The following is a 19,354-nucleotide window of genomic DNA, read 5'->3' as shown; positions in this document are numbered from 1 at the left end:
AGTGTAAAATAAAAAAGATAAAAAAGACAGGACAACTCGTGAGAAAGAATAAGACTTTCTATAGTCAAGACACTCAGACTCAGACACAAGCTTGGCAATTGCCAATTGGCATCATGTTGACCCATAAACCCACGTGTAGACCAACTCTTGTGGTACCCATTAACTTTCTAGTTTGGGAAAATTTGAAATGATTAAGACAATTTAACAACAAAATAAACTAAATAAGATAAATTTTAACTTATTTTCAAAAGTAAGCGTACAAGTAGTAATTGAGAGCAACCACTTCACTTTCTTTTTACTTATGCGTATTTGCAGAGCATACTGTTCGCAGTTACTAACTGCGAACAGGTAATCAAAGCTGTTCTAAGTTACTAACTGGGAACTAACTGGAAACTGCTAGTTTGTTTATTTTTGACATGTTCGCAGTTATTAACTGCGAACACCCCCAAATTACAAATTTGGAATTACACACTTACTTCTGAAAATAAGTTGAAACTTATCTTATTTCGTTCATTTTGTTGTTAATTTGTCTTAAATCATTTGAAATTTTCTATATTAGGCCTGGTTCCACGTCATTTTAGTCCCACGTTTTCTGTCTCTCTAAACCTCAACAATGGCGATCGCCGCCATGGCATTTTCTTTCTGCTCTTCACCTACCTTCAACCTCAACTTTCCCGTTCACCTCCATCTTCCTCCTTCTATCCCTCCGCTAACCCTAAATTCCGCCATTAAAACCGTCACTCCTCTTTCTCTCTCCTCCAACCTCCTCTTTTCTTCTTCCTCACACATTCGTCGACACTTTCCTTTATGTAATTCCGGCGGTGATTTTGGTGACGGAGGGAATATCGGAGGCGGTGGTGGAGGTGGAGATGGAGGTCACGATAATGGAGACGAGAGTAAGAATAAGAAGGATGTATTTTTGGTGTTGTCGGAGATCGGAAGATCGTTGGATAGTTTGCCTAAGGATTTGGTGACAGCAATCGAAGAAGGGAGGATTCCTGTCGAGATTGTTAGGAGATATTTAGAACTCGAGAAATCGGCGTTTCTGAGATGGTTGCTTCAATTCGCAGGGTTTAAGGAAAGATTGTTGGCTGATGATCTGTTCTTGGCTAAAGTTGCTATGGAGTGTGGTGTTGGTATCTTCACTAAGGTCTGTTCTTGGTCCTGATTTGAAATGCTTTACTGAAAGTTAATTGTTAGTTTGATATACATTCGAATTTTTTCACTCCTGAGTCCTGGTTTGTTAACATTGTACTAATTTTGTCTTAAATCATTTTAGTGAAGAGTTTACTTTTCATTTAACATGCTTATCGTAGAAATTCTGGGATCATGAATTGTGATTATTGTGTAATGTAAGTTTTTATTATTACTATTATTATTAAAATCTTAAAATTTTTGTGTAAGTGTGATTTGAGTTTTTTTGATAGAAAGTTTATTGACTTGATTTTGGGGATTATATTTATTTATAGTTGGTGCAATATGGAGTGTTTTTAAGGGGTGGCTTAGATTGAGTATAAATATTTAGGGGTAAATAAAAGTCAAAGTAGGAAAACAATGTTAATTAGATAGAAGTTTAAAGGAATATGATCGTTAGATTGGTGGAATAATTGGTTAGAAGGTAATGAAAATGTATAAAACAACAATTATTATCCTCATATTTGGGTATAAATTTAACCTGGGGGAGGGTGGGGAATACTTTACTCCAAATGAATGAAATCATCAATCATTTTTATTCGTCCTTTTTATTTTAATCTCATTCTACAGCTTTCGCAAGTATTTCAATTACTTCATTTGCACCTCTACTTACCTTAAAATAGTTTGACTTTTTTTTACCCCTTAAATATTTATATACAATTCAAGCGACCCCTAAGAGTGAAAGTTTACCTTTTTGAGTGTTTTTAAGGGTGTGAAAGTTAAACACACTCTTTTAGGGGAGAATATGTTTTGTTAGATTTTTTTAGTGTGGAGGTTGTGAACATGGTGAGTTGGGGTATCTTGCTATTATTGGAGGAAGGCAATCAAGCATTTTCTAATCAAGATATCATTGGTTTGTTATATTAAGCTGGCTGATCAGTTATCAAGAATGTTTCCTGAAAAAAGGGAGATCATTTCATAGGCAAGTCGCTATGAATGATCACTTTAGGGAGTAAAGTATCGTGAATTATAATGAGTAGAGTAAGTTGTATGTGGAATATTTGTTGATAGAGATGACATTTACATTTTTTTGAAACTGTGGGGATTGAGCTGTTTTGGTGGTTTTTGTTGGAGCTCATCTCTAGCCTAATGTTCTTTTTCAAGGTCACCAAGGCTATTAAAAAAACAGAGGAGAAAATGAAGTAGAATACATTGAAGATTCAGAAAATGGGGGATTATTAAGTACTGTTGTTGTAGGTTTAAATGTTCCTATGAAGATTATGTGTTGTATGGGACTCGATATTTTATGTGAACGTTGATTGTATTGATCCCCTTATTGGTTTTCTTAAAGTTCAGGTTTTATCCCTACATGTATGTGGATTCTGGATTTCTTGTTGGGTTGCTTTAGTTAGCTTAAGATAAGAGCTTCTTTGTGAATGATTGTGGTAAGAATATGGATTATTTCCGTGAATCATTTTGTAAAGCATAGTCTGACTCTTGTAGCAGATCTGAATTGCTTGTATGACATGCACATTACAACTTCCATTGAACTGCAAAATTTTAAATAAGTTTATGAGATAGTACTTTTGTTGTTATTTTTTGGTGCTTGTTATGCTATAATATAATAGACCTTGGCGAAATTTCAAGCGAAAGCTCTATAATATAATGAACTTTGCAAAAGCATGTCATATTATTATATGAAAATCTTATTTTCATATCTTCAAAGTTAGGGTGTTTTGTATAGTCAAATGAAGTGTAATAATTTTGTATGAGGTTATAATCTTCGAAGGGGAGGAAATGTTTTATAGCTTACACTTTGGAGGCAAATGATAACATTAAAATTAGTAGATGAACGATCTAATTTTTTGGTGTATGAAAGGTCAAGTTGAGTTGTAAAAAGACAAAGTGGCATTGTAGTAATTTTGAGCTTGGTTTAATGGTTTCATTAAGTTTCTGGTGATCTAGGCTATTAGAAATGAATATCAGAAGGCCAATAGGATGCTTGTTTAATAATGGTTGGGTTATTCATTGATTTTCGTTGTTCTTTTCAAATATATTGAAGTATCAATGTCGGTAGTATATTAGAGTGCTGAAAGAGTTAGACTAATGTATGAATTAAACATATTGGTTTAATTTAAATGTACTTAATATAAAATAATGACTCATGTAAAGTCTATCACCCAACGGTTTTATGAAAAACCATGAAAGCTAATGATTTAAAAACAATAAAATAAATTGTTAATGTGATATTCTAAGCAAATATTCCCTTCATCCCACTCATTTAGCATCATTTGCTATTTCGATTTGTCCCACTCATTTTACTTCATTTTCATTTTTGGACAATGGTCCACCACTTCTTTTTATCTCATTCATAATTTTAACTTTCTCTTAATGTCATCCACACAATTCACTCTCTCTTCATTTATTACTAAATACTCATCTTTTTTTTAAAAACACTATTTCTCTTTGCTACTAATATAAAGGAATGGAATAGTACTTAGCTAATCGATATGCTTGGTAATACAATTGAGGAATTCTTGCTTAGATGCGAACAAATTAAAACACATAGTATCAAGTATCAAACTAGCGGGTTTTCTGTCGACATTGTCTTCATATTCATATCATCCTCCCCTTAATAAGATTTGGTCCAAAAATTCTTGCTATTATGAAAAGGAAAGTGATTACCAACGTTGAATTTTGCACGAAATCATCTGGTTATTGTCACCTTATACTTTAAGGACTTGAAAAGGACCATCGTCATGCGACATCGACTTATTCTTCCCTAAAGAATGTTTGGTCGTATGTCTCAGGAGTGGCTTATGAATTTCTTATCTATTATTGTCACATGTTGCGCATCATTTGTCTTGTGCATGAAAATGAAGTGTGCCATCGTAGAGATTTGATCAATTGCTACCATGATGGCATCTTTGCTTCTTTGAGTTCTAAGCAATCCTATGATTAAAACATGAGCACTTTTTATTAAAGTGAAGTTACAAATAAGTTTGACATTGAGGTTAAATCGAAAATAACCTCTTTCTCATCACTAACAAGGGAAAAATTGCATACATCTGAGTTTCGACACCCCAAACTCCGCCCTTGGTGGGAGTCATTTAATGTTATTTGGGTAATGAAATGTTGTTGTTGTTGTTGTTGTTTTATTATTGTATGAAAAGGTTGCCTTTGTTGGATGCTTTCTTATGCGTGCAACCTTTCTTATCACCCCTGCCCAACCTCTAAATCTTATTTCTTGACTTTCTTTTGCTTTCTGTTCCTTGTGAATTATATTGCTGTATATAGCTTTCAATATCTGTTGCTGATGCATTGGATTTTCTTATGGGTTTAGACTGCTGCAGAATATGAGCGGAGACGGGAGAATTTCTTCAAAGAATTGGAAGTTGTATTTGCCGATGTGGTATGTAATTAAGAAATATGCTATGATTTTCTGTGCGTACTGTCTATTTTCTGCTGAGTTCCATTGAACGGTGGTCATACACTTAAGTACATTCATCTGCATTTTGATGGTTGAAATGTGAAGAGAACTTCTATTTTCTGAACCTAAATGGTGTAATGTGTTTTATCATGCTCCTTTCTATTGGCTATTACTTTCTTAGGCCTTTCACGTCAACTTTCTGATAAAATTGAAATAGGTATCGAATCTAAAACTTGGTTTTCAAGGGTTTCTGGGTTTTCTATTCGTTTGATGGAAATGCAATATAGTTATTTTTCGAAGATAGTTAGTCTCCCTTCTAGCAAAGCTGGTATGGTACTTTACTTGCTGCAGGATTCTTTGGTAACAAATTTATGTTATATACCAGGATTGTGGAGATTTGCCAATTATAAATGAAAATGTGGTTAGCTAACATCAATTCTATATTAATAAAGCTAGGCTGATATTCTGTACGTCTATGATGTTGGTGAGTTCTCACTCTCACATCTGTGCCAGATTAATATAAGTTCATTGCATATTCATGGATTGATTAACATTGCGTGCTAGCGTGTTCTTGGAATTGTTTTCTGACTGTCTATTGCTTCTGTGAAAAGGTTATGGCCATAATTGCAGATTTCATGCTTGTCTATCTTCCCGCGCCAACTGTTGCTCTCCGACAACCACTTGCTTTAAATGCTGGACTCATTACGAAGTTCTTCCACAATTGTCCTGACAATGCTTTTCAGGTTTTTAACTTACGGAAAAGTCAGTTTTGGTTGATTAGTTTGCATTTTGTAAGATTTGGTGTATGACTGTATACTATCTACATTTTCATCTCTCATATCAAGCTTCTTTTTTCCAGATTGCTCTTGGTGGTGCTTCATATTCTTTGATACAGAGAGTCGGGGCTATAGTGGTAAGCAAATTGGATTTCGTTCATGGATTGCTTCATCTTAGTTTGACTTTTTAAGCATTGGATTGCGTGGAACGTTTGAGCCATATTTAATGCTCTAATTTATTCTTTTATACAGAGAAATGGGGCTAAGCTTTTTGCCGTTGGCACTACGTCTTCTTTGGTATGTTGCTTTCATTTTATTTTGTAAACCTCAATAATCCGTTTGGTTGTTGATGTTAAATTATGGAATAATTAATGAAAAATAATACTACTCCCTCTGCTTTCAAAAATTTTTCTACATTATTGTAACGGACAGTTTTAATTGCTTGACCATATCGGAATTTTTGTCACTTTTAGAAAGTATTTTTTTTTTACCTAAATGTCATTGGTGGTTACGAAACTACAAATTTATCCTCAATTGATTCTTCTTAGAATCATGATTCTTGCTTGATTCCGGGGTTTATTAAATGCCCTCTCTCCCTTTAAGAAAATTTTTCAAAAGTTTTCTTTCCTCTCCCTCTTTCTTTAACTTTTCTATCGTTGTTATGATCTTGCTACTTTTCTTCCATTACCATCACCAAACATCTCTGATTTCTTGATATTCTTAAAGATCACACTTTTGTCATCGTTTTAAGACCTAATTTGCGGCATGAAAAATAATTCTGGTGGTTCAAGAATGACGGATGGGAAAAAAATTAGGAATTCATTATTAGTTACATTTATATTTTCTATCATTTAAAATTTTCACCTCAACATATGATTGCATCTACCAAATTTTATCTCATTTTTGACCCATGGACAAACATTAAGATACAGAAGGAGTATTATTTAGCTCGGAAATACTAAAGCAACATGACTGTCGTGTTCCTATTTGCAGGTTGGTACAGCCATAACTAATGCTGTAATTAACGCTCGGAAAGCTGTTGATAAGTCGGCAGCTGACGAAGTGGAGAATGTCCCTATTCTATCCACTAGTGTAGGTTATGGTGTTTACATGGCAGTTTCAAGTAATCTTAGGTATGTTGAAGAATATTTTCAAAGTTTTTATGAGTTGAGACTTGAGCGTTTGCTGTGATAGTTTTGTCCATTAATCTAGTTTTGTTACAAAATTAAATGGAAAATTCCATATTTTTGATGCTTGAATTGGATGCAAATGCCAAATTTTGAAGTCTGGATGGTATCCGAACGGCGAGAAGTTGCTAAATCATACTTCTAAAATTTTTATTTGCTGTTAAAATGGTTTGGTTACTTTCTGTTTTTTAGAGTAGCACATCTAGCCATTCTAAAAGGTGTATTTAGATGGCCTAAGACCAACATGTTATCTGTCTGGTCTATTGAAAGCAAGGAATAGGACAACCAGTTCTCCATGGGGGTATTTAGCTGTGATTTTAATAATTACAGGCTTGCAGCCTGTAAGGGGTACATTTGCAGTAGTAATATAACCTATGCTAGGCCCTGGGGCGTATTTATTATGGTTGGAAGTAGGGTGTCCATTAGTGTGTTCAGACGGATTTCAGATATGATATTTGGCATGGTTTGCTTTCAGTTCTTGAATTTATGTAGATGCCTTGACAATCTGATTTTGATTATTATATACGGATTATTTTGGGCTGAGTTGGAACATACTTGGTTTAGGTTAATTGGGTCAAATATTGGACAAGTTTGGTTAGAATAGGTGTAGCTGTATGATTGTATCCCCATTCTTCAGAAATAGTTTAGTTTATATGCAAAATGTAATGCTCAGTGGTTTTTTTTGTGCATTTGGACACTTAAAGGAGCAGAAGAGGACACTGCAGTGAGAGTTTTCCCAGCTGTTAACCTGTTGCTAACTTTTCGTATTTACAGATACCAAATTTTGGCTGGTGTCATTGAACAACGGATACTGGAACCTATGTTTCACAACCAGAAGCTTATGCTAAGTGCTCTTTGCTTTGCTGTTAGGACAGGCAACACGTTCTTGGGTTCGTTATTGTAAGTTTTGCACTGCGCTTTCACGATTCATCCTATCCTCTTTCCCTTTTCATATCACCTTTCCTCTGGTTTTTTCATTTTTACATTGTTTTCTGTATCTATTAGATGGGTCGACTACGCACGCTGGATCGGTATTCAGAAAGCTCATGATGACGAGCATGCCTAAGAGTAGATCACATAACAAATATCAACATATTAGAAGGCTTGTGCCGCATTTTACCAGGTTATGATTTTTTATTTTTTGATTGAGGATGGAAAATCCAGCCATATGTCTGCGTCTTTTCTCCGCTTTTTGCACGTATAATTATTCATCAATGGCTTGAACTTCATTTGAGGTTCTCAGGAAGACTAGAAACATTGTAGGAAGAATGGAAATTGATAAACTGTTGCATTTTTTCTTATTTGCTGGCTCAAGTTTTGTTAATACCTCTTGGTTTGAGAATTTTTAGTTTATCAGCTGTGCAATTGATTGTTTTAAGTATTTATACTCAACTCATTCTCAGAGTATTTTTTTCTAGTATTTTACTGATGTATTTGTTTAAAATTTTCCATAATATAAGGACAAAAAATAGGAGGGAGTGAATATCTTATGTATTATTGATATTTTCAGTACTCAAGGATACAAAATGCTTTACATAGCAATTAAAAATATACTTATAGTGCAGTGCACACTTTAACTATTCTAATATTATTACAAAATATTGTTCATGCTAAGTTTTAGCAATTTAGGCATTCACTATTTGCCTTTGAACGTTCCCCTTATTATGTCTTACATATTCATAAAATAGAAGTTTTATTATAACATTTATAGTCTTAAGTCTGCCTTGTTAAAAATTCTTGTCAGGAAAAAAACTAAAACATAAGCAAAGGCAAAAATAGTACACCGGAAATATTTCTCCTCCCAAAAATAATGTGTTTCGAAAGTGGCACATTTTAATTTGGTGCACCAGTTGTTTTAATTCTTTGACATGAGGGATTTTGTGAATAAGTCAGTTGAATTGTCATAGTATTGAAAATGAAAATAAAAGTGGAAATCAAGATAAAGTTACTGACAATGAAAAAAAGAAAATGAGAATAATGAAATTTCAATAAATTATATATTCTCTAAGAGACAATGAAATTGAGAAAGATTATTATAAATAAAAATCTTTTACTTATTCTATCATGCTGATAATGTATTAAAAATTCAGGAGAATTAAATGATTCATATTTATACTCATTTTATGAGATTACAAGAGATAACGTTGAATCATTGCCAAAATAGAAATTCTTGTGAATTCAAAATAACTTTCTAAAATAGCAAGGATGTCATATTTAAAGGAACAGTGAGATTTTTAAAAATATACCAACCAAAAGTAGAATTTTTAGAGATAATTTATCCTAAAACTTATTACACACAATGTATTGTAGTTTGAGTCGATCAACTAAGATGTTGTAAATTTATGATCATTCATGTCTGAAGAAACAAAAATGGACCAAACTAATTTCAAGTACATTTTGTAGATAAAATGTGTAGAGAAGTTGATCTTGTATTGGTCTTAGTTCATGTGTATCAATCTTAGACTTAAAGAGACAATTAAGAACTACTGTTCACAAAGTCCATATAGAATTTTGTTTCTTCACAAAGTTGTTTGATGCCTTGTCTCGACTCTTAATTAACCAAACTCAGTACAGGGTAAGATAGGCATCGTTGTCTCTCTTTCGGTATTTGTTCTAGTATAGTTTAGGCATCATTGTCTCTCAATTAACCAATACACCCCGTGATCCCAAGATCATGGTCTAAACTCATAAGGTCAAGGAGCATTAAGTTGTGGAGTCATAAAATAGTGCAAAATCAACAAGTTCAAAACATCAGTCAAATGGTTAAACCTAATGCTCCATAATGGATTAAAAGGTAATGTACACTCAGCGAGAATGGTAAATTGTTCTTCGGACCATGCTCTTCCAAAAGTGAGGGATCCGAAAGCATGTACAAAGGATGAATCGTTCCTAACAATTACAAACTCAGAGATCAGCTATATGCATGACTATCTTGGCAAAACGAAAGTAGCTCCATCACACGCTTTCAGCTGAAAATCAGAAGGTATCCACAAACTCCAGAAGCAGATAGCTGTTTAAAATCTTCGTCTTGGACTCCTTGATCGGTTGCCACGTGGGGATCTGCATTTATTTAGAGTATAATTGTTATCATTTTTTGCTTGAGCCAAAATCATTTATCGTAGATACACCAAAAACAATGGCAAAAGCTCAATCTCAACAATGAGGTAAAATATATGAACCAAAACAAATCAACATGAAAAACCATTTCTGTAACAAATTAAAACAGCTGAAGGCACATATTTCACATTTGAAAAGTCCTGGCATGGCAGTGGAAGGAGTTGAGCTTAGTCATCCTATACCAACCAAGCCGACATCCCACCAGAGGCATGATTTTCGCATGACCCATGGACCATACCAATTGAACCATGCTGATTGCTGCCTATTGCCAAGTCGGTTTTGTTCAACACCCTCAATTGAACCATGGACCATAGAAATTGAGTCATGCTGCCATGGACCATAGCTTTGGCATTGCTATTTGTAGTATTGTTGTGAAAAACCGATAGCATAAAGTGGTTTTCCTCAAAGAAAACAGCAATTGGCCAATAAACTTGAGAAATGAGTATTGTACCCATTCTGGTTTTAAATTATTCTATCAGGAGTTGGGATAAATCATTCGGTGTTTGCATACATCTGAACCAAAAAGAAAACCTCACAGTGCAAAAACACGGCCATGTTGTAAAGTTTTTAACCTGTTTTAGGTGGTTCAAAGGATACCTCATGGTTTCGGATAGTATTTGGCAGTATGACAACAACCACATCACTCCCGTTACCGGATTACCGTTTCGGTTTACCACAATTGTGACCATTACCTCATTGTTGCAATATGCCTCTTGCCGGTAGAAAAGACAAATCAACAAAGCTAAACCATCACTTCTATGTGAAATGTTTTCACAAGCTGATTATCCAACAGCTAGGCTACTAATTCAACTCTCTTGATTCCACATCAAAAAAAATTCTACTCATACACATCTTCATTCAGATTGCAGAAAGCTCATGATTTCTTTTGAAAAGAAAGTAACAAGGCAAACTATGGATGGAGAAAAGCGACAAGTTAACATACAAACAACATCAGAAATGGACAAGAGAAGTCAAATTGGATCAAGTATAGATTCTGAAACAAGTTCTCAGTTCTGTCAATCATTAAACACAACCGAGAACTTAACAGATAACTGTTTAGAAGACAAACCTTCTCCGATTTCCCTTTCTCCTGTTGCAAGGCCCATTGCAGAAAGCCCAGTCAACATTTATCAACTGCTCAAGCAATTTAGCACCATTCATCTCTTTTATTGCAGCTTCTGCTTCTTCAAACTTCTCATACTCAATCAGTGCATAACCCTGCACGTAAATATTCTCAAACAGCCATACATGAGAAAAATGGGACTAGGTTATCGTAAGAAACTTGACATCTGTCAAACAAAAGCACCAAAATGGAGTTTCATGCAAACTTTCAACACATTCATACCGACAGTACGACCAGGTTACAGAACTTTATTGAAGAATCTAAAAAGGCAAATCAGGCTCAATCCTCACACAAGGTACATAGCTTACGCTTGTGATAATAAACTAACAAAGAAATTGTTTCTAAATAACCCTTGATTGTGAAAATCACCAACTTCACATAAGATATGCATACGATTTAGTAAGCCATAGCTCGTTTTAATCCGCACAACACGAATACGAAGAAAAATGCATATTGGCAGACCATCCGCCACTATACATTTGGAAAAAATAATATTGATGTGCCATTTGCAAAATATGACCTTCATAAAAGTTCTAAATCAATGACAATTTAACATTTGATATCTAAATTATGTGCAGATGAACATTATAATGTAGCTACTATACTTACAGAGTACTTCTGTCTAGCATATCAAAACCATGGCCATCATAACTTTCAATCCTTGCAAACTAAGTTTCCTTTGGCATTATACGGGTATATCTACAGCCTCAGAAGAAGGCAGAGCATTACAATTTTACTCGATACTTGCATAACATTAGGCAGCATTTACACCAAAATTCGTTGCTTTCTTCACAATAACATGTTCAACAGACAAAATGCAGTTTAACCATTCAAACAATTGAATTAAATATAAGATGCAATAAAAACTCGGCATGTGAATGCTTGTCACTTATTTCCGTCTTAAGCCCGGATAAAGGAGGATGGTGAACTTTAGGTTTGTGATAATTAGCTCAATAAAACTTAGCCACATCCAATGATCATGAACCAAAAATCAATTCTTGAGGGCATGTCCTATTAGCGATGTGCTACACTTTTTACGCCTAAGTGTAAAAGTATGCAAAGCTTGCTAGGTAGTCGTCTAGAAGAGACGCCACATTGCTTGAGTGTGGTGTCCAATGAGCAAGGGCCATAAAGCTTAAGCATAGGAGGTTGAGGAGAGCCAAGGGTCTAGGTCCATAAAGCTTAAGCATAGGAGGTTGAGGAGAGCAAAGGGTCTAGGTTAAGATTCGGATCCTGAAATAATGGAACAATAGTAGCTTGACTGGTAGATTTTCAGAGTTGATTGGATTGATGGAATTATGAAAAATTAACATTCCATGCCTACAAGAGACAAAATGGGCTACAAGAGACAAAATGAGTTAGAGCTAGGGCCAAAACTAGGATAGACAAGAATATAGATTGTGGTGCTAATGACAGGATAAAAATCAGAATGAAGTTGGTGTTATTATGGATTAATAAACATTGAATGATGTAGTAAAGGTATGCAGAAAGAACGATGGGATTATAAGAGTAACAATTCGACATGGTAAAGGTACTTTCAATGTATTAAATGCATATGCACTGCAAGTGGGAAGAGAGGAATCAATGAAAAGGAAATTTTGAGAGAATCTTGATGATATGGTACAAAACATAACATTGAATGAGAAGCTCCATATTGGAGGGAAATCGAATGGGCACGAATTTGTTGGTTGCTAACACATAGTTTAATAAGAGAGCTAACCACTTGGTGACTTTTAAAGTAAAGTAAACACAACCTAAATTGACTACATGACTGGATGATAGAGATAGTTGCCGAAACTGTAAGGTTATCTCATAAGAGTGTGTAGCCACCAAACACAAACTTGTTATCCTGGATGTTCGCATTAAAGCAAGATCAAAAGTAAAGAAACTCAAAGAGAAACGTAGTATTAGATGGTGGGGATTAAGACATGATAATGCTAAAACTTTTATTGAGCAAGTTGTTAAAGAAGTAAATTGAGAGATGACTTCGAATATGGAGGATACATAGACAAAGATGAAAATTTGCATCACACGAGATTTTAGAAGAATCAAGAGGTACTATCGTGGTAAAAAAGGATACCACGTGGTGGATTAAAGAGGTCAAGACTGTTAAGGAACAAAAAAAATGATATCTTGCATTAGAAAAATGCAAAAATGAGGAAAACGTGGCCAATTATAAAGGAATCAAAAACAAGACAAAAGTAGTTGTTTGCGAGGCAGATTTAAAAGTTTTTGAAGAAGTGTTTGACCAATTCCAAAAAAGAGAAAAAATATCTATAGGATGACAAAAAGGAGACATGCAAAAATTAATGATATAGACATAGTAAAGTGTATTAAGGGTAAGGATTAGAACATCAAAACAAGGATCAATGAAGGGACTATTTTGACGAGTTATTTAATTGAGAATAAGGAAATGTGGTAAAAGACATCCAACAAGATGTGACCAATAGGTTTAAGGATCGAAGTGTGCACCTAAAGTTAAAGGACAATTTTTACCAAATGACCATTAGACCAACGCTACTATATGATTCAAAGTGTTGGACTTTTAGAAATGAGCATAGTAGGAAGATGAGAACAGCGAAAATGCAAATTCTTCGATGGATGAACAGATATACCTTGAGAGGTAGAATTCAAAGTTAAGATATAAGAAAGGACTTAGAAGTCGCAAATATTGAGAAAAAGAAGAAAGAGAATCACTTAATATGGTTTGAATAGGTGCAAAGACGAAGTATTAGCAAACCCGTAAGAATGATAGATAGTTGGAACTCAGAGACTAAAAAGAGGGTGAGGTTCATCAAAGATGACTCGAGAGCAGAAGTGGAAAAAAATATGAAAAATGTGAACTTACAGATTGAGATGGTAGATGATTAAAATGAATGGAGAAGAATTCATGTGGACAACAATTGGATCTGATAGACTGATTCATATAGCCAACCTCAATCTTTTAAGATTAAGGCTTTGACATTGTGCAATGGTCTGAATGATTCAACACAGAATTAAGAAAATAGAAGAGGGTTATTGGCCGTTTAGAAAAGAAAGATAAAGGAAAGATTACAATGAGCTGTTTTCGAGCAACAGTGACTCCTACCACAAGGGTATTTCTTACAAATGAATTTTTGCCTCCATTACTACTAAATAGCTCAAATATATATAATGCTAAATTATACTTGCCACCTTCATTCAATCTAGCAGCTTCTTTCCCTAAGTTATTCCCTTTTTCTGTTATAACAGAATATGACTATTTGTAGTGTAAGTGTCACGTCATCATTTGCTGTTATGGGCTTTTAATTCCTTGTGCGCCTCCTTTGGTAGGTAATCAAGCTCTTTTCCTTGGGGTAAGGCATAGCACATTGTTGTTGTGATGCAATAAAACCTTTGGATTAACTTAGAGGAGAGGCCTAAGTGCTACTTTTTATTTGTAAAGATTTCCTTTAAACTCCTACAATGCCCCTACTAAAATCTCTTCCATCACATGCATACCTAATAACTTATATAGAACTTGATCAAAGATCTATCGTGGTACTGTTGTCCATGACCATCTTTGGAACTAATAATTTCTTAAGTATCCATCAAACGATGATTAAAGCTAAGCTATACCAAGACCAACAAAATTGAACAAGACATAAAAGATTAGCAGAGGCAAACAAAAGAACATTATCATCATTTCTCTGAGTTTTCTTCAGCGTTTCCTTTAAAACACAAAAGGGTACATGGTCCCACATTCTAAAGCATTATGTTTAATTATTGTTATTAAAAAGAGAAAAGGAAGACACAAACGTCAAAGAGAATAAATTGAAAGCAAAAAGAAAGAAAAAAAATAAAAGAAAAAACCAGCAAATTAAAGTCAGAAATTCGAAGAAAACGAAAAGTAGAAGCAAAAACTCGAAGAAAAAAAGATGTTAAATCGAAGAAGCCAAAAGAAGAAAAGAAAAAAAGGATAAAGAATCTAAAAGAAGAAATAAAGATATCCACAAGAGAGATGATGAAAGAAAAAACAAAAAAGAAAGTTACCTAGTGATGGTAGGGGCTGAGACAGTTTGCTTGGGACTTACTTGTTTAGCTTTATCTTTTTTTCGAAAAGCGAGACTCTTTTTACCTTTATTCTCTCTTCGAATGAGATTAACTCTTTGTTTTGTTCTATGCTATATTATTTAAAAAGGTTTATCACAACAGAATCCAAAAGTGCTCAAAGCAACAAAACGCAAAAAGCACGAGCCTTCGAAATCTAGCTAGTATAGCCAAGACTAAGAAAAGCGACTGTTCTAGAGCCTGCCATAGAGATGCACCTAGAGAAGAGCACATTTTAAAAATAATCCAATCGAAATCAAATAGATAAGAAATTCTTGGCAACCTATTCCATCTAACACATAAACCAAAACTTCACCATATACCGGCTAAGAATGGCCAACAAGATTTGTATTATGTATTAATAAGAAGCCACAATCTCACCTTGACAAATCCAGTACGACGATCCAAGTTCAAATGGAGGTTTTTAAGCTGGCCGAACTCTCCAAAGACATTATGGAGATCTTCTTCTTGAGCCTCTTCATGAACTCCTGTGACCAGTATAATCCAACCTTCGATTGCTGCAATCAATATCAAACAAAACCATTAAAAAAAATTTGTTACAAAGAAATCCCAATTGATCTAGAAGCAACCTTTAAGCACTACATTAGTGAAATTCATAACTACAAGCTAGACTCTACCATAACATGAGGACAATATGAGGAAAACTCAAATAATAGTTGGCACATTATATATCTCACTAAAGATCAATCCATTACATGATTTACAATATGTCATTTGTGGCCAAAAAGTCATTTAACTGCTTCAAATCTTTTAATCACTTTTCTAGCATATCTTGTAGCTTTCTTTTCTTCCTAATCATATTCCAGAACAACGACAAAGCCTTGACTACAAAAAATAGGAAGCATAAACTTCATTTCCCTAGGTAAAAATCGAAGAGCCCCAATTCTTCTTCAATTAAGAAAACAACTACATAGATATTAAAATAGAGTTTTCTTGATAATTTGCTTTTATATCCTCTCTCACTAAAAGTGAGAGCACAACAAATGCTTTGTCCAAACAAAACCTAAGAAACACTTTTCAATAGCTGTAGGGTTTGTAGATAAGAACCAAATAGTCTCCTAAAAAATTCCACCGGTAAGAAGCATCTGGCACCAAGAGATTTAATGGTTGTTGTTTACAATCCAAGATAGCATGATCTTAGCAGACCATCCAAGTAAACTAAAATTAAACTCTTTTCCAAGAGTGTTTCACATTCATGAGAAACTACATACAAGCTATAATAGACCCAAATATCATTTGTGGATATACAAAATTTCACAAGTTTCAACATAACTATATGTCCAGTTCCCTCTAGCTTATTTTTTTGGCCTTACTACCCAAATAGAATTAGATGGAACTTAGTGAGGTAATTAAATTTATGAGTCTAGATAATAGAAAATAGAAATGAATGAAGGAGAAGTTATGTAGATGACATGACTAATCTATTGATCCTTTTAGTTAACGCTAATCTTTTGGAAATAAGGTTATGGCATTGATTTAATACATGAAAGACATATACATATTATCCTCTATTCCAAAGCTCCACAAAAACTTTATGTTCTCAAGGTAATGATCTAAAACCTTTTTTCATTTTGAAGAAAAAATACATCAGTCAACACAAATAAAAAAAAAAAAAAGTTCACTAAAGAAACTTTTTATATCCTCTAGAACATCTAAAGCATCTCTCACTCTCATTGCACTTGATACACTAGCTTCTTTGTCACAAACCTGAACTAAAATGTAAACTATTGATAGAGGCAGGCTAACTCTTGTAAATACATATACTCTCCTGGCTTCTCATAATATTTTTATTTGGTTCTAAAAATTCTACTCCCTCTATTTTTCTCATTCACTTTTTGCGCAAATCTCAATACAAACTTAAAAATCAAATAGTTTAATTGTGAAATTTCAAAAATTCTAAAAAGTTGATATTTAGAAAATATATATTGAGACAAATCTAACAAGATTTCACATGAATATATTTTTTCATATAGATGGATGAGAAAACATAGTCAAAGTTTGACACTAAAATTTGTAAGTTCTATTTGAGAATTCGTAAGTTCTATTTGAGAAAAACATGAAAACAGAGGGAGTAATATAATGGGGTCATCAAAAAATTGCCAACTTAAACCTTATGTTATGTGGATATACAAATGTTTGTACATAACAAATACATGTTAAATAGTAGAATAAGGCCTATTAGATTCAGGAGGAAGAAGATAAGTTTAAATGGTTACTAAGTCACAGAAATTAATATGCAATAGTTGCCTCAAGAGTCGAGGATCCAAGAAGAAGATTCAAGAGGAAAAAATAAACCATACATAGTTCCTATATAATAGAAACTAATATACAACAGTAGTTGCCTCAAGAGTCGAGAATCCAAGATCCAAAATTCCATCACAACCTCCAATACAAAGAAAGATGCCTCCACAACCAAAATGCTCAACAAACAATCGCTAGAATTAAACCCCGTGAAAATAAATTGTGACAGAGATCCTAATCCATAAGAATGAAAACTTCAACGCACGTCGATTTTCTACTTCACAAATGATGAACTCGAAGGATATATCCATGATGTTCATTAAATATCTTGATCATATAATCCAGTAAGATTGATTCTTAAATTTGCTTTTAGTTTGAGTCAGAAACTTAAAATAATTTTCTTTTTCGGGAATAAACATCTAAGTCAAGATTTCTTTTATTTTTCCAATACAGTCCAAGTCATCCATTCTAGTTGTAACTTTCTATTTTAGGGTTCGATAAAATCTTGAGATAGTGAAAAGGATGGGCGGGAGAAAGGAGGCCAAGATCGTAAAAAAATTAAGTTTGGTTGTATTACTTGAGAAAGTTGTCCACGGCTTTCAACCTTAAGCAAGTTTGAAAACATTAAATTTGACTCGTGGTGTTTCTGTATCAGAATAGGAGCTAAGTTGCTTGATCTATCCCTCATTATTTTTGACATTCGTCATCACCATCCATCTTCCATCCTTCGTTCATCATTCATCATCCACCATCCAAAAAGCACAAAATACAAAACCCTTTAACCTCTCTCATGATCATCAACAATAAAAAATCCTACAGCCCATTGGTTCAAACTTTATTCTCAATAACCCTAATTCATCAAAATCTACCTTACTATTCGACATTTTGAACAGTTCCTCCCTATACTAAATTCTAAAAGTTTTGAATAGTTCTCATCACATCTACAGAAGTCTAATTTACTCATCTTCATATCTTTAGGAAATTTAGAAGTCAACCCAAGAACTTATGTCAGGTATATATGATAATTCTCTTCACATCTGGTTTCCAAACATAAAATTCATGTCATCTAAACCTTTCAATATGAAATCATAACTGCAAAATGAATCGGTAACTCTCAGAAAAAAGTCATACAATTTGTCTACGATATAATTACAACATAAAATCAATAATCATAACTTGAATCCACAATTAACGGATAAGAGAATATACACACAGAAATTAACACTAAACTCTCAGAAAATTCACTCCAAAATTCGAATTCTCCTTAAAGCATTGACCCTAAAGAAAACTCTGAATTCTAAAACCCTAAAAATCACCTAAAACCTAGCAAGTAGCAATGAAAGCATGAAAAGTAGAATAAATCCCCAGACATTTAACAAGTTAACGAACTTAAAAAAGAATGAGAGTAGAAAACTAACAGCGAGCAGGGCCAGGTCCGCCCTCAGAGTCAAGGGAATCAAAGTCGCGAGACGTCAAACGGGAATTTCGATCGGCGTCTTCTTCACGAAATCCACGACCTTTGGTTTTCTTAGCCGCAAAGCCGGCAGCTGAACCACTTCCAGCGCCAGTAATAGCGGATTTGAGTTTGGGATGAAGAGCACTAGGAGAACCACCATCGGCTTCAGCAACTACGCCATCTTCATCCATAAGATCGTCTTCTTCTGGTTCGAAATCAACCGCTTCTACATCTGCTGCCGCCATTGTTGTTGCTTCTCTCTCCTCTTGAGTTCTACGCTCAACTTCCTTTTCTTCCCGTTTTGCGAATTTCTGGCTTGGAGAGTCGATATTCAATAATAACCGACGAGTCTCAGCCCCTGATCCGACCAGGCCCGAGCAAATTAATTTGATTTAAATCCAAGAAAAAAAATATCCGGTTTGGTATTTGATCATATTAGGGTCTAGGGACGGTAACGGGTTGGACTTAGCTCAAATTATACATACTTCGATTTTGCTCCGAATAATAGTCAAACTTTTTTTTCAGTCCACCTTTACTCCGAGTCGAATTATGCATGCTCCAAATTTGCCCCTATTCAAACTCTCGGACCTCCAACGGAGACGAATTATTATCAAACTTTATTGTTATGATATTGTACTAATGATTTTTAAGCATACAAAATTAACAAAATATTTTTTTCAAATACAATTTAACAAAGACATATGTACTTTGAATTCAAGTTTAACAAGAGAAATAGTCCTACTATCACAATTTAACAGAATTTTCTCGCATCATCTCTTGATCTGATTTATCGTATTTTGA

General features: G+C 34.1%; 2 protein-coding genes across 2 annotated transcripts; one reads left to right on the top strand and one right to left on the bottom strand.

Annotated features, from left to right (window-relative positions):
• Positions 1-550: 550 nt before the first annotated feature.
• Positions 551-7,919, top strand: LOC130817441 (protein RETICULATA-RELATED 4, chloroplastic-like). The gene is made up of 8 exons (XM_057683147.1): positions 551-1,150; positions 4,478-4,546; positions 5,176-5,307; positions 5,424-5,477; positions 5,593-5,637; positions 6,334-6,473; positions 7,302-7,427; positions 7,533-7,919. Exons 1-8 carry the CDS (start codon positions 614-616, stop codon positions 7,591-7,593), a joined length of 1,164 nt encoding a protein of 387 aa, XP_057539130.1. The 5' UTR covers positions 551-613; the 3' UTR covers positions 7,594-7,919.
• A 1,359-nt stretch (positions 7,920-9,278) lies between these two features.
• Positions 9,279-19,143, bottom strand: LOC130817442 (RNA-binding protein Y14-like). The gene is made up of 4 exons (XM_057683148.1): positions 18,516-19,143; positions 15,217-15,353; positions 10,714-10,862; positions 9,279-9,587 (listed from the first exon to the last, which is right to left on the bottom strand). Exons 1-4 carry the CDS (start codon positions 18,796-18,798, stop codon positions 9,542-9,544), a joined length of 615 nt encoding a protein of 204 aa, XP_057539131.1. The 5' UTR covers positions 18,799-19,143; the 3' UTR covers positions 9,279-9,541.
• Positions 19,144-19,354: the final 211 nt, after the last annotated feature.

The sequence above is a fragment of the Amaranthus tricolor genome, chromosome 7 (assembly GCF_026212465.1).
Source record: "Amaranthus tricolor cultivar Red isolate AtriRed21 chromosome 7, ASM2621246v1, whole genome shotgun sequence".
Taxonomy (NCBI): Eukaryota; Viridiplantae; Streptophyta; class Magnoliopsida; order Caryophyllales; family Amaranthaceae; genus Amaranthus; species Amaranthus tricolor.
This window is presented reverse-complemented; position numbering and strand designations above follow the sequence as displayed.

What these genes read in the sequence shown, in the direction of transcription:
- LOC130817442 (XM_057683148.1), bottom strand. Translation starts at nt 18,798, where the DNA reads ATGGCGGCAGCAGATGTAGAAGCGGTTGATTTCGAACCAGAAGAAGAC. An exon ending in CGGACCTGGCCCTGCTCGCT is followed by an intron (nt 15,354 to 18,515) that starts GTTAGTTTTCTA and finishes TATTGATTGCAG; the next exon opens with CAATCGAAGGTTGGATTATA. An exon ending in GTCGTACTGGATTTGTCAAG is followed by an intron (nt 10,863 to 15,216) that starts GTGAGATTGTGG and finishes ATTTACGTGCAG; the next exon opens with GGTTATGCACTGATTGAGTA.
- LOC130817441 (XM_057683147.1), top strand. Translation starts at nt 614, where the DNA reads ATGGCGATCGCCGCCATGGCATTTTCTTTCTGCTCTTCACCTACCTTC. An exon ending in GTGTTGGTATCTTCACTAAG is followed by an intron (nt 1,151 to 4,477) that starts GTCTGTTCTTGG and finishes TTATGGGTTTAG; the next exon opens with ACTGCTGCAGAATATGAGCG. An exon ending in AAGTTGTATTTGCCGATGTG is followed by an intron (nt 4,547 to 5,175) that starts GTATGTAATTAA and finishes TTCTGTGAAAAG; the next exon opens with GTTATGGCCATAATTGCAGA.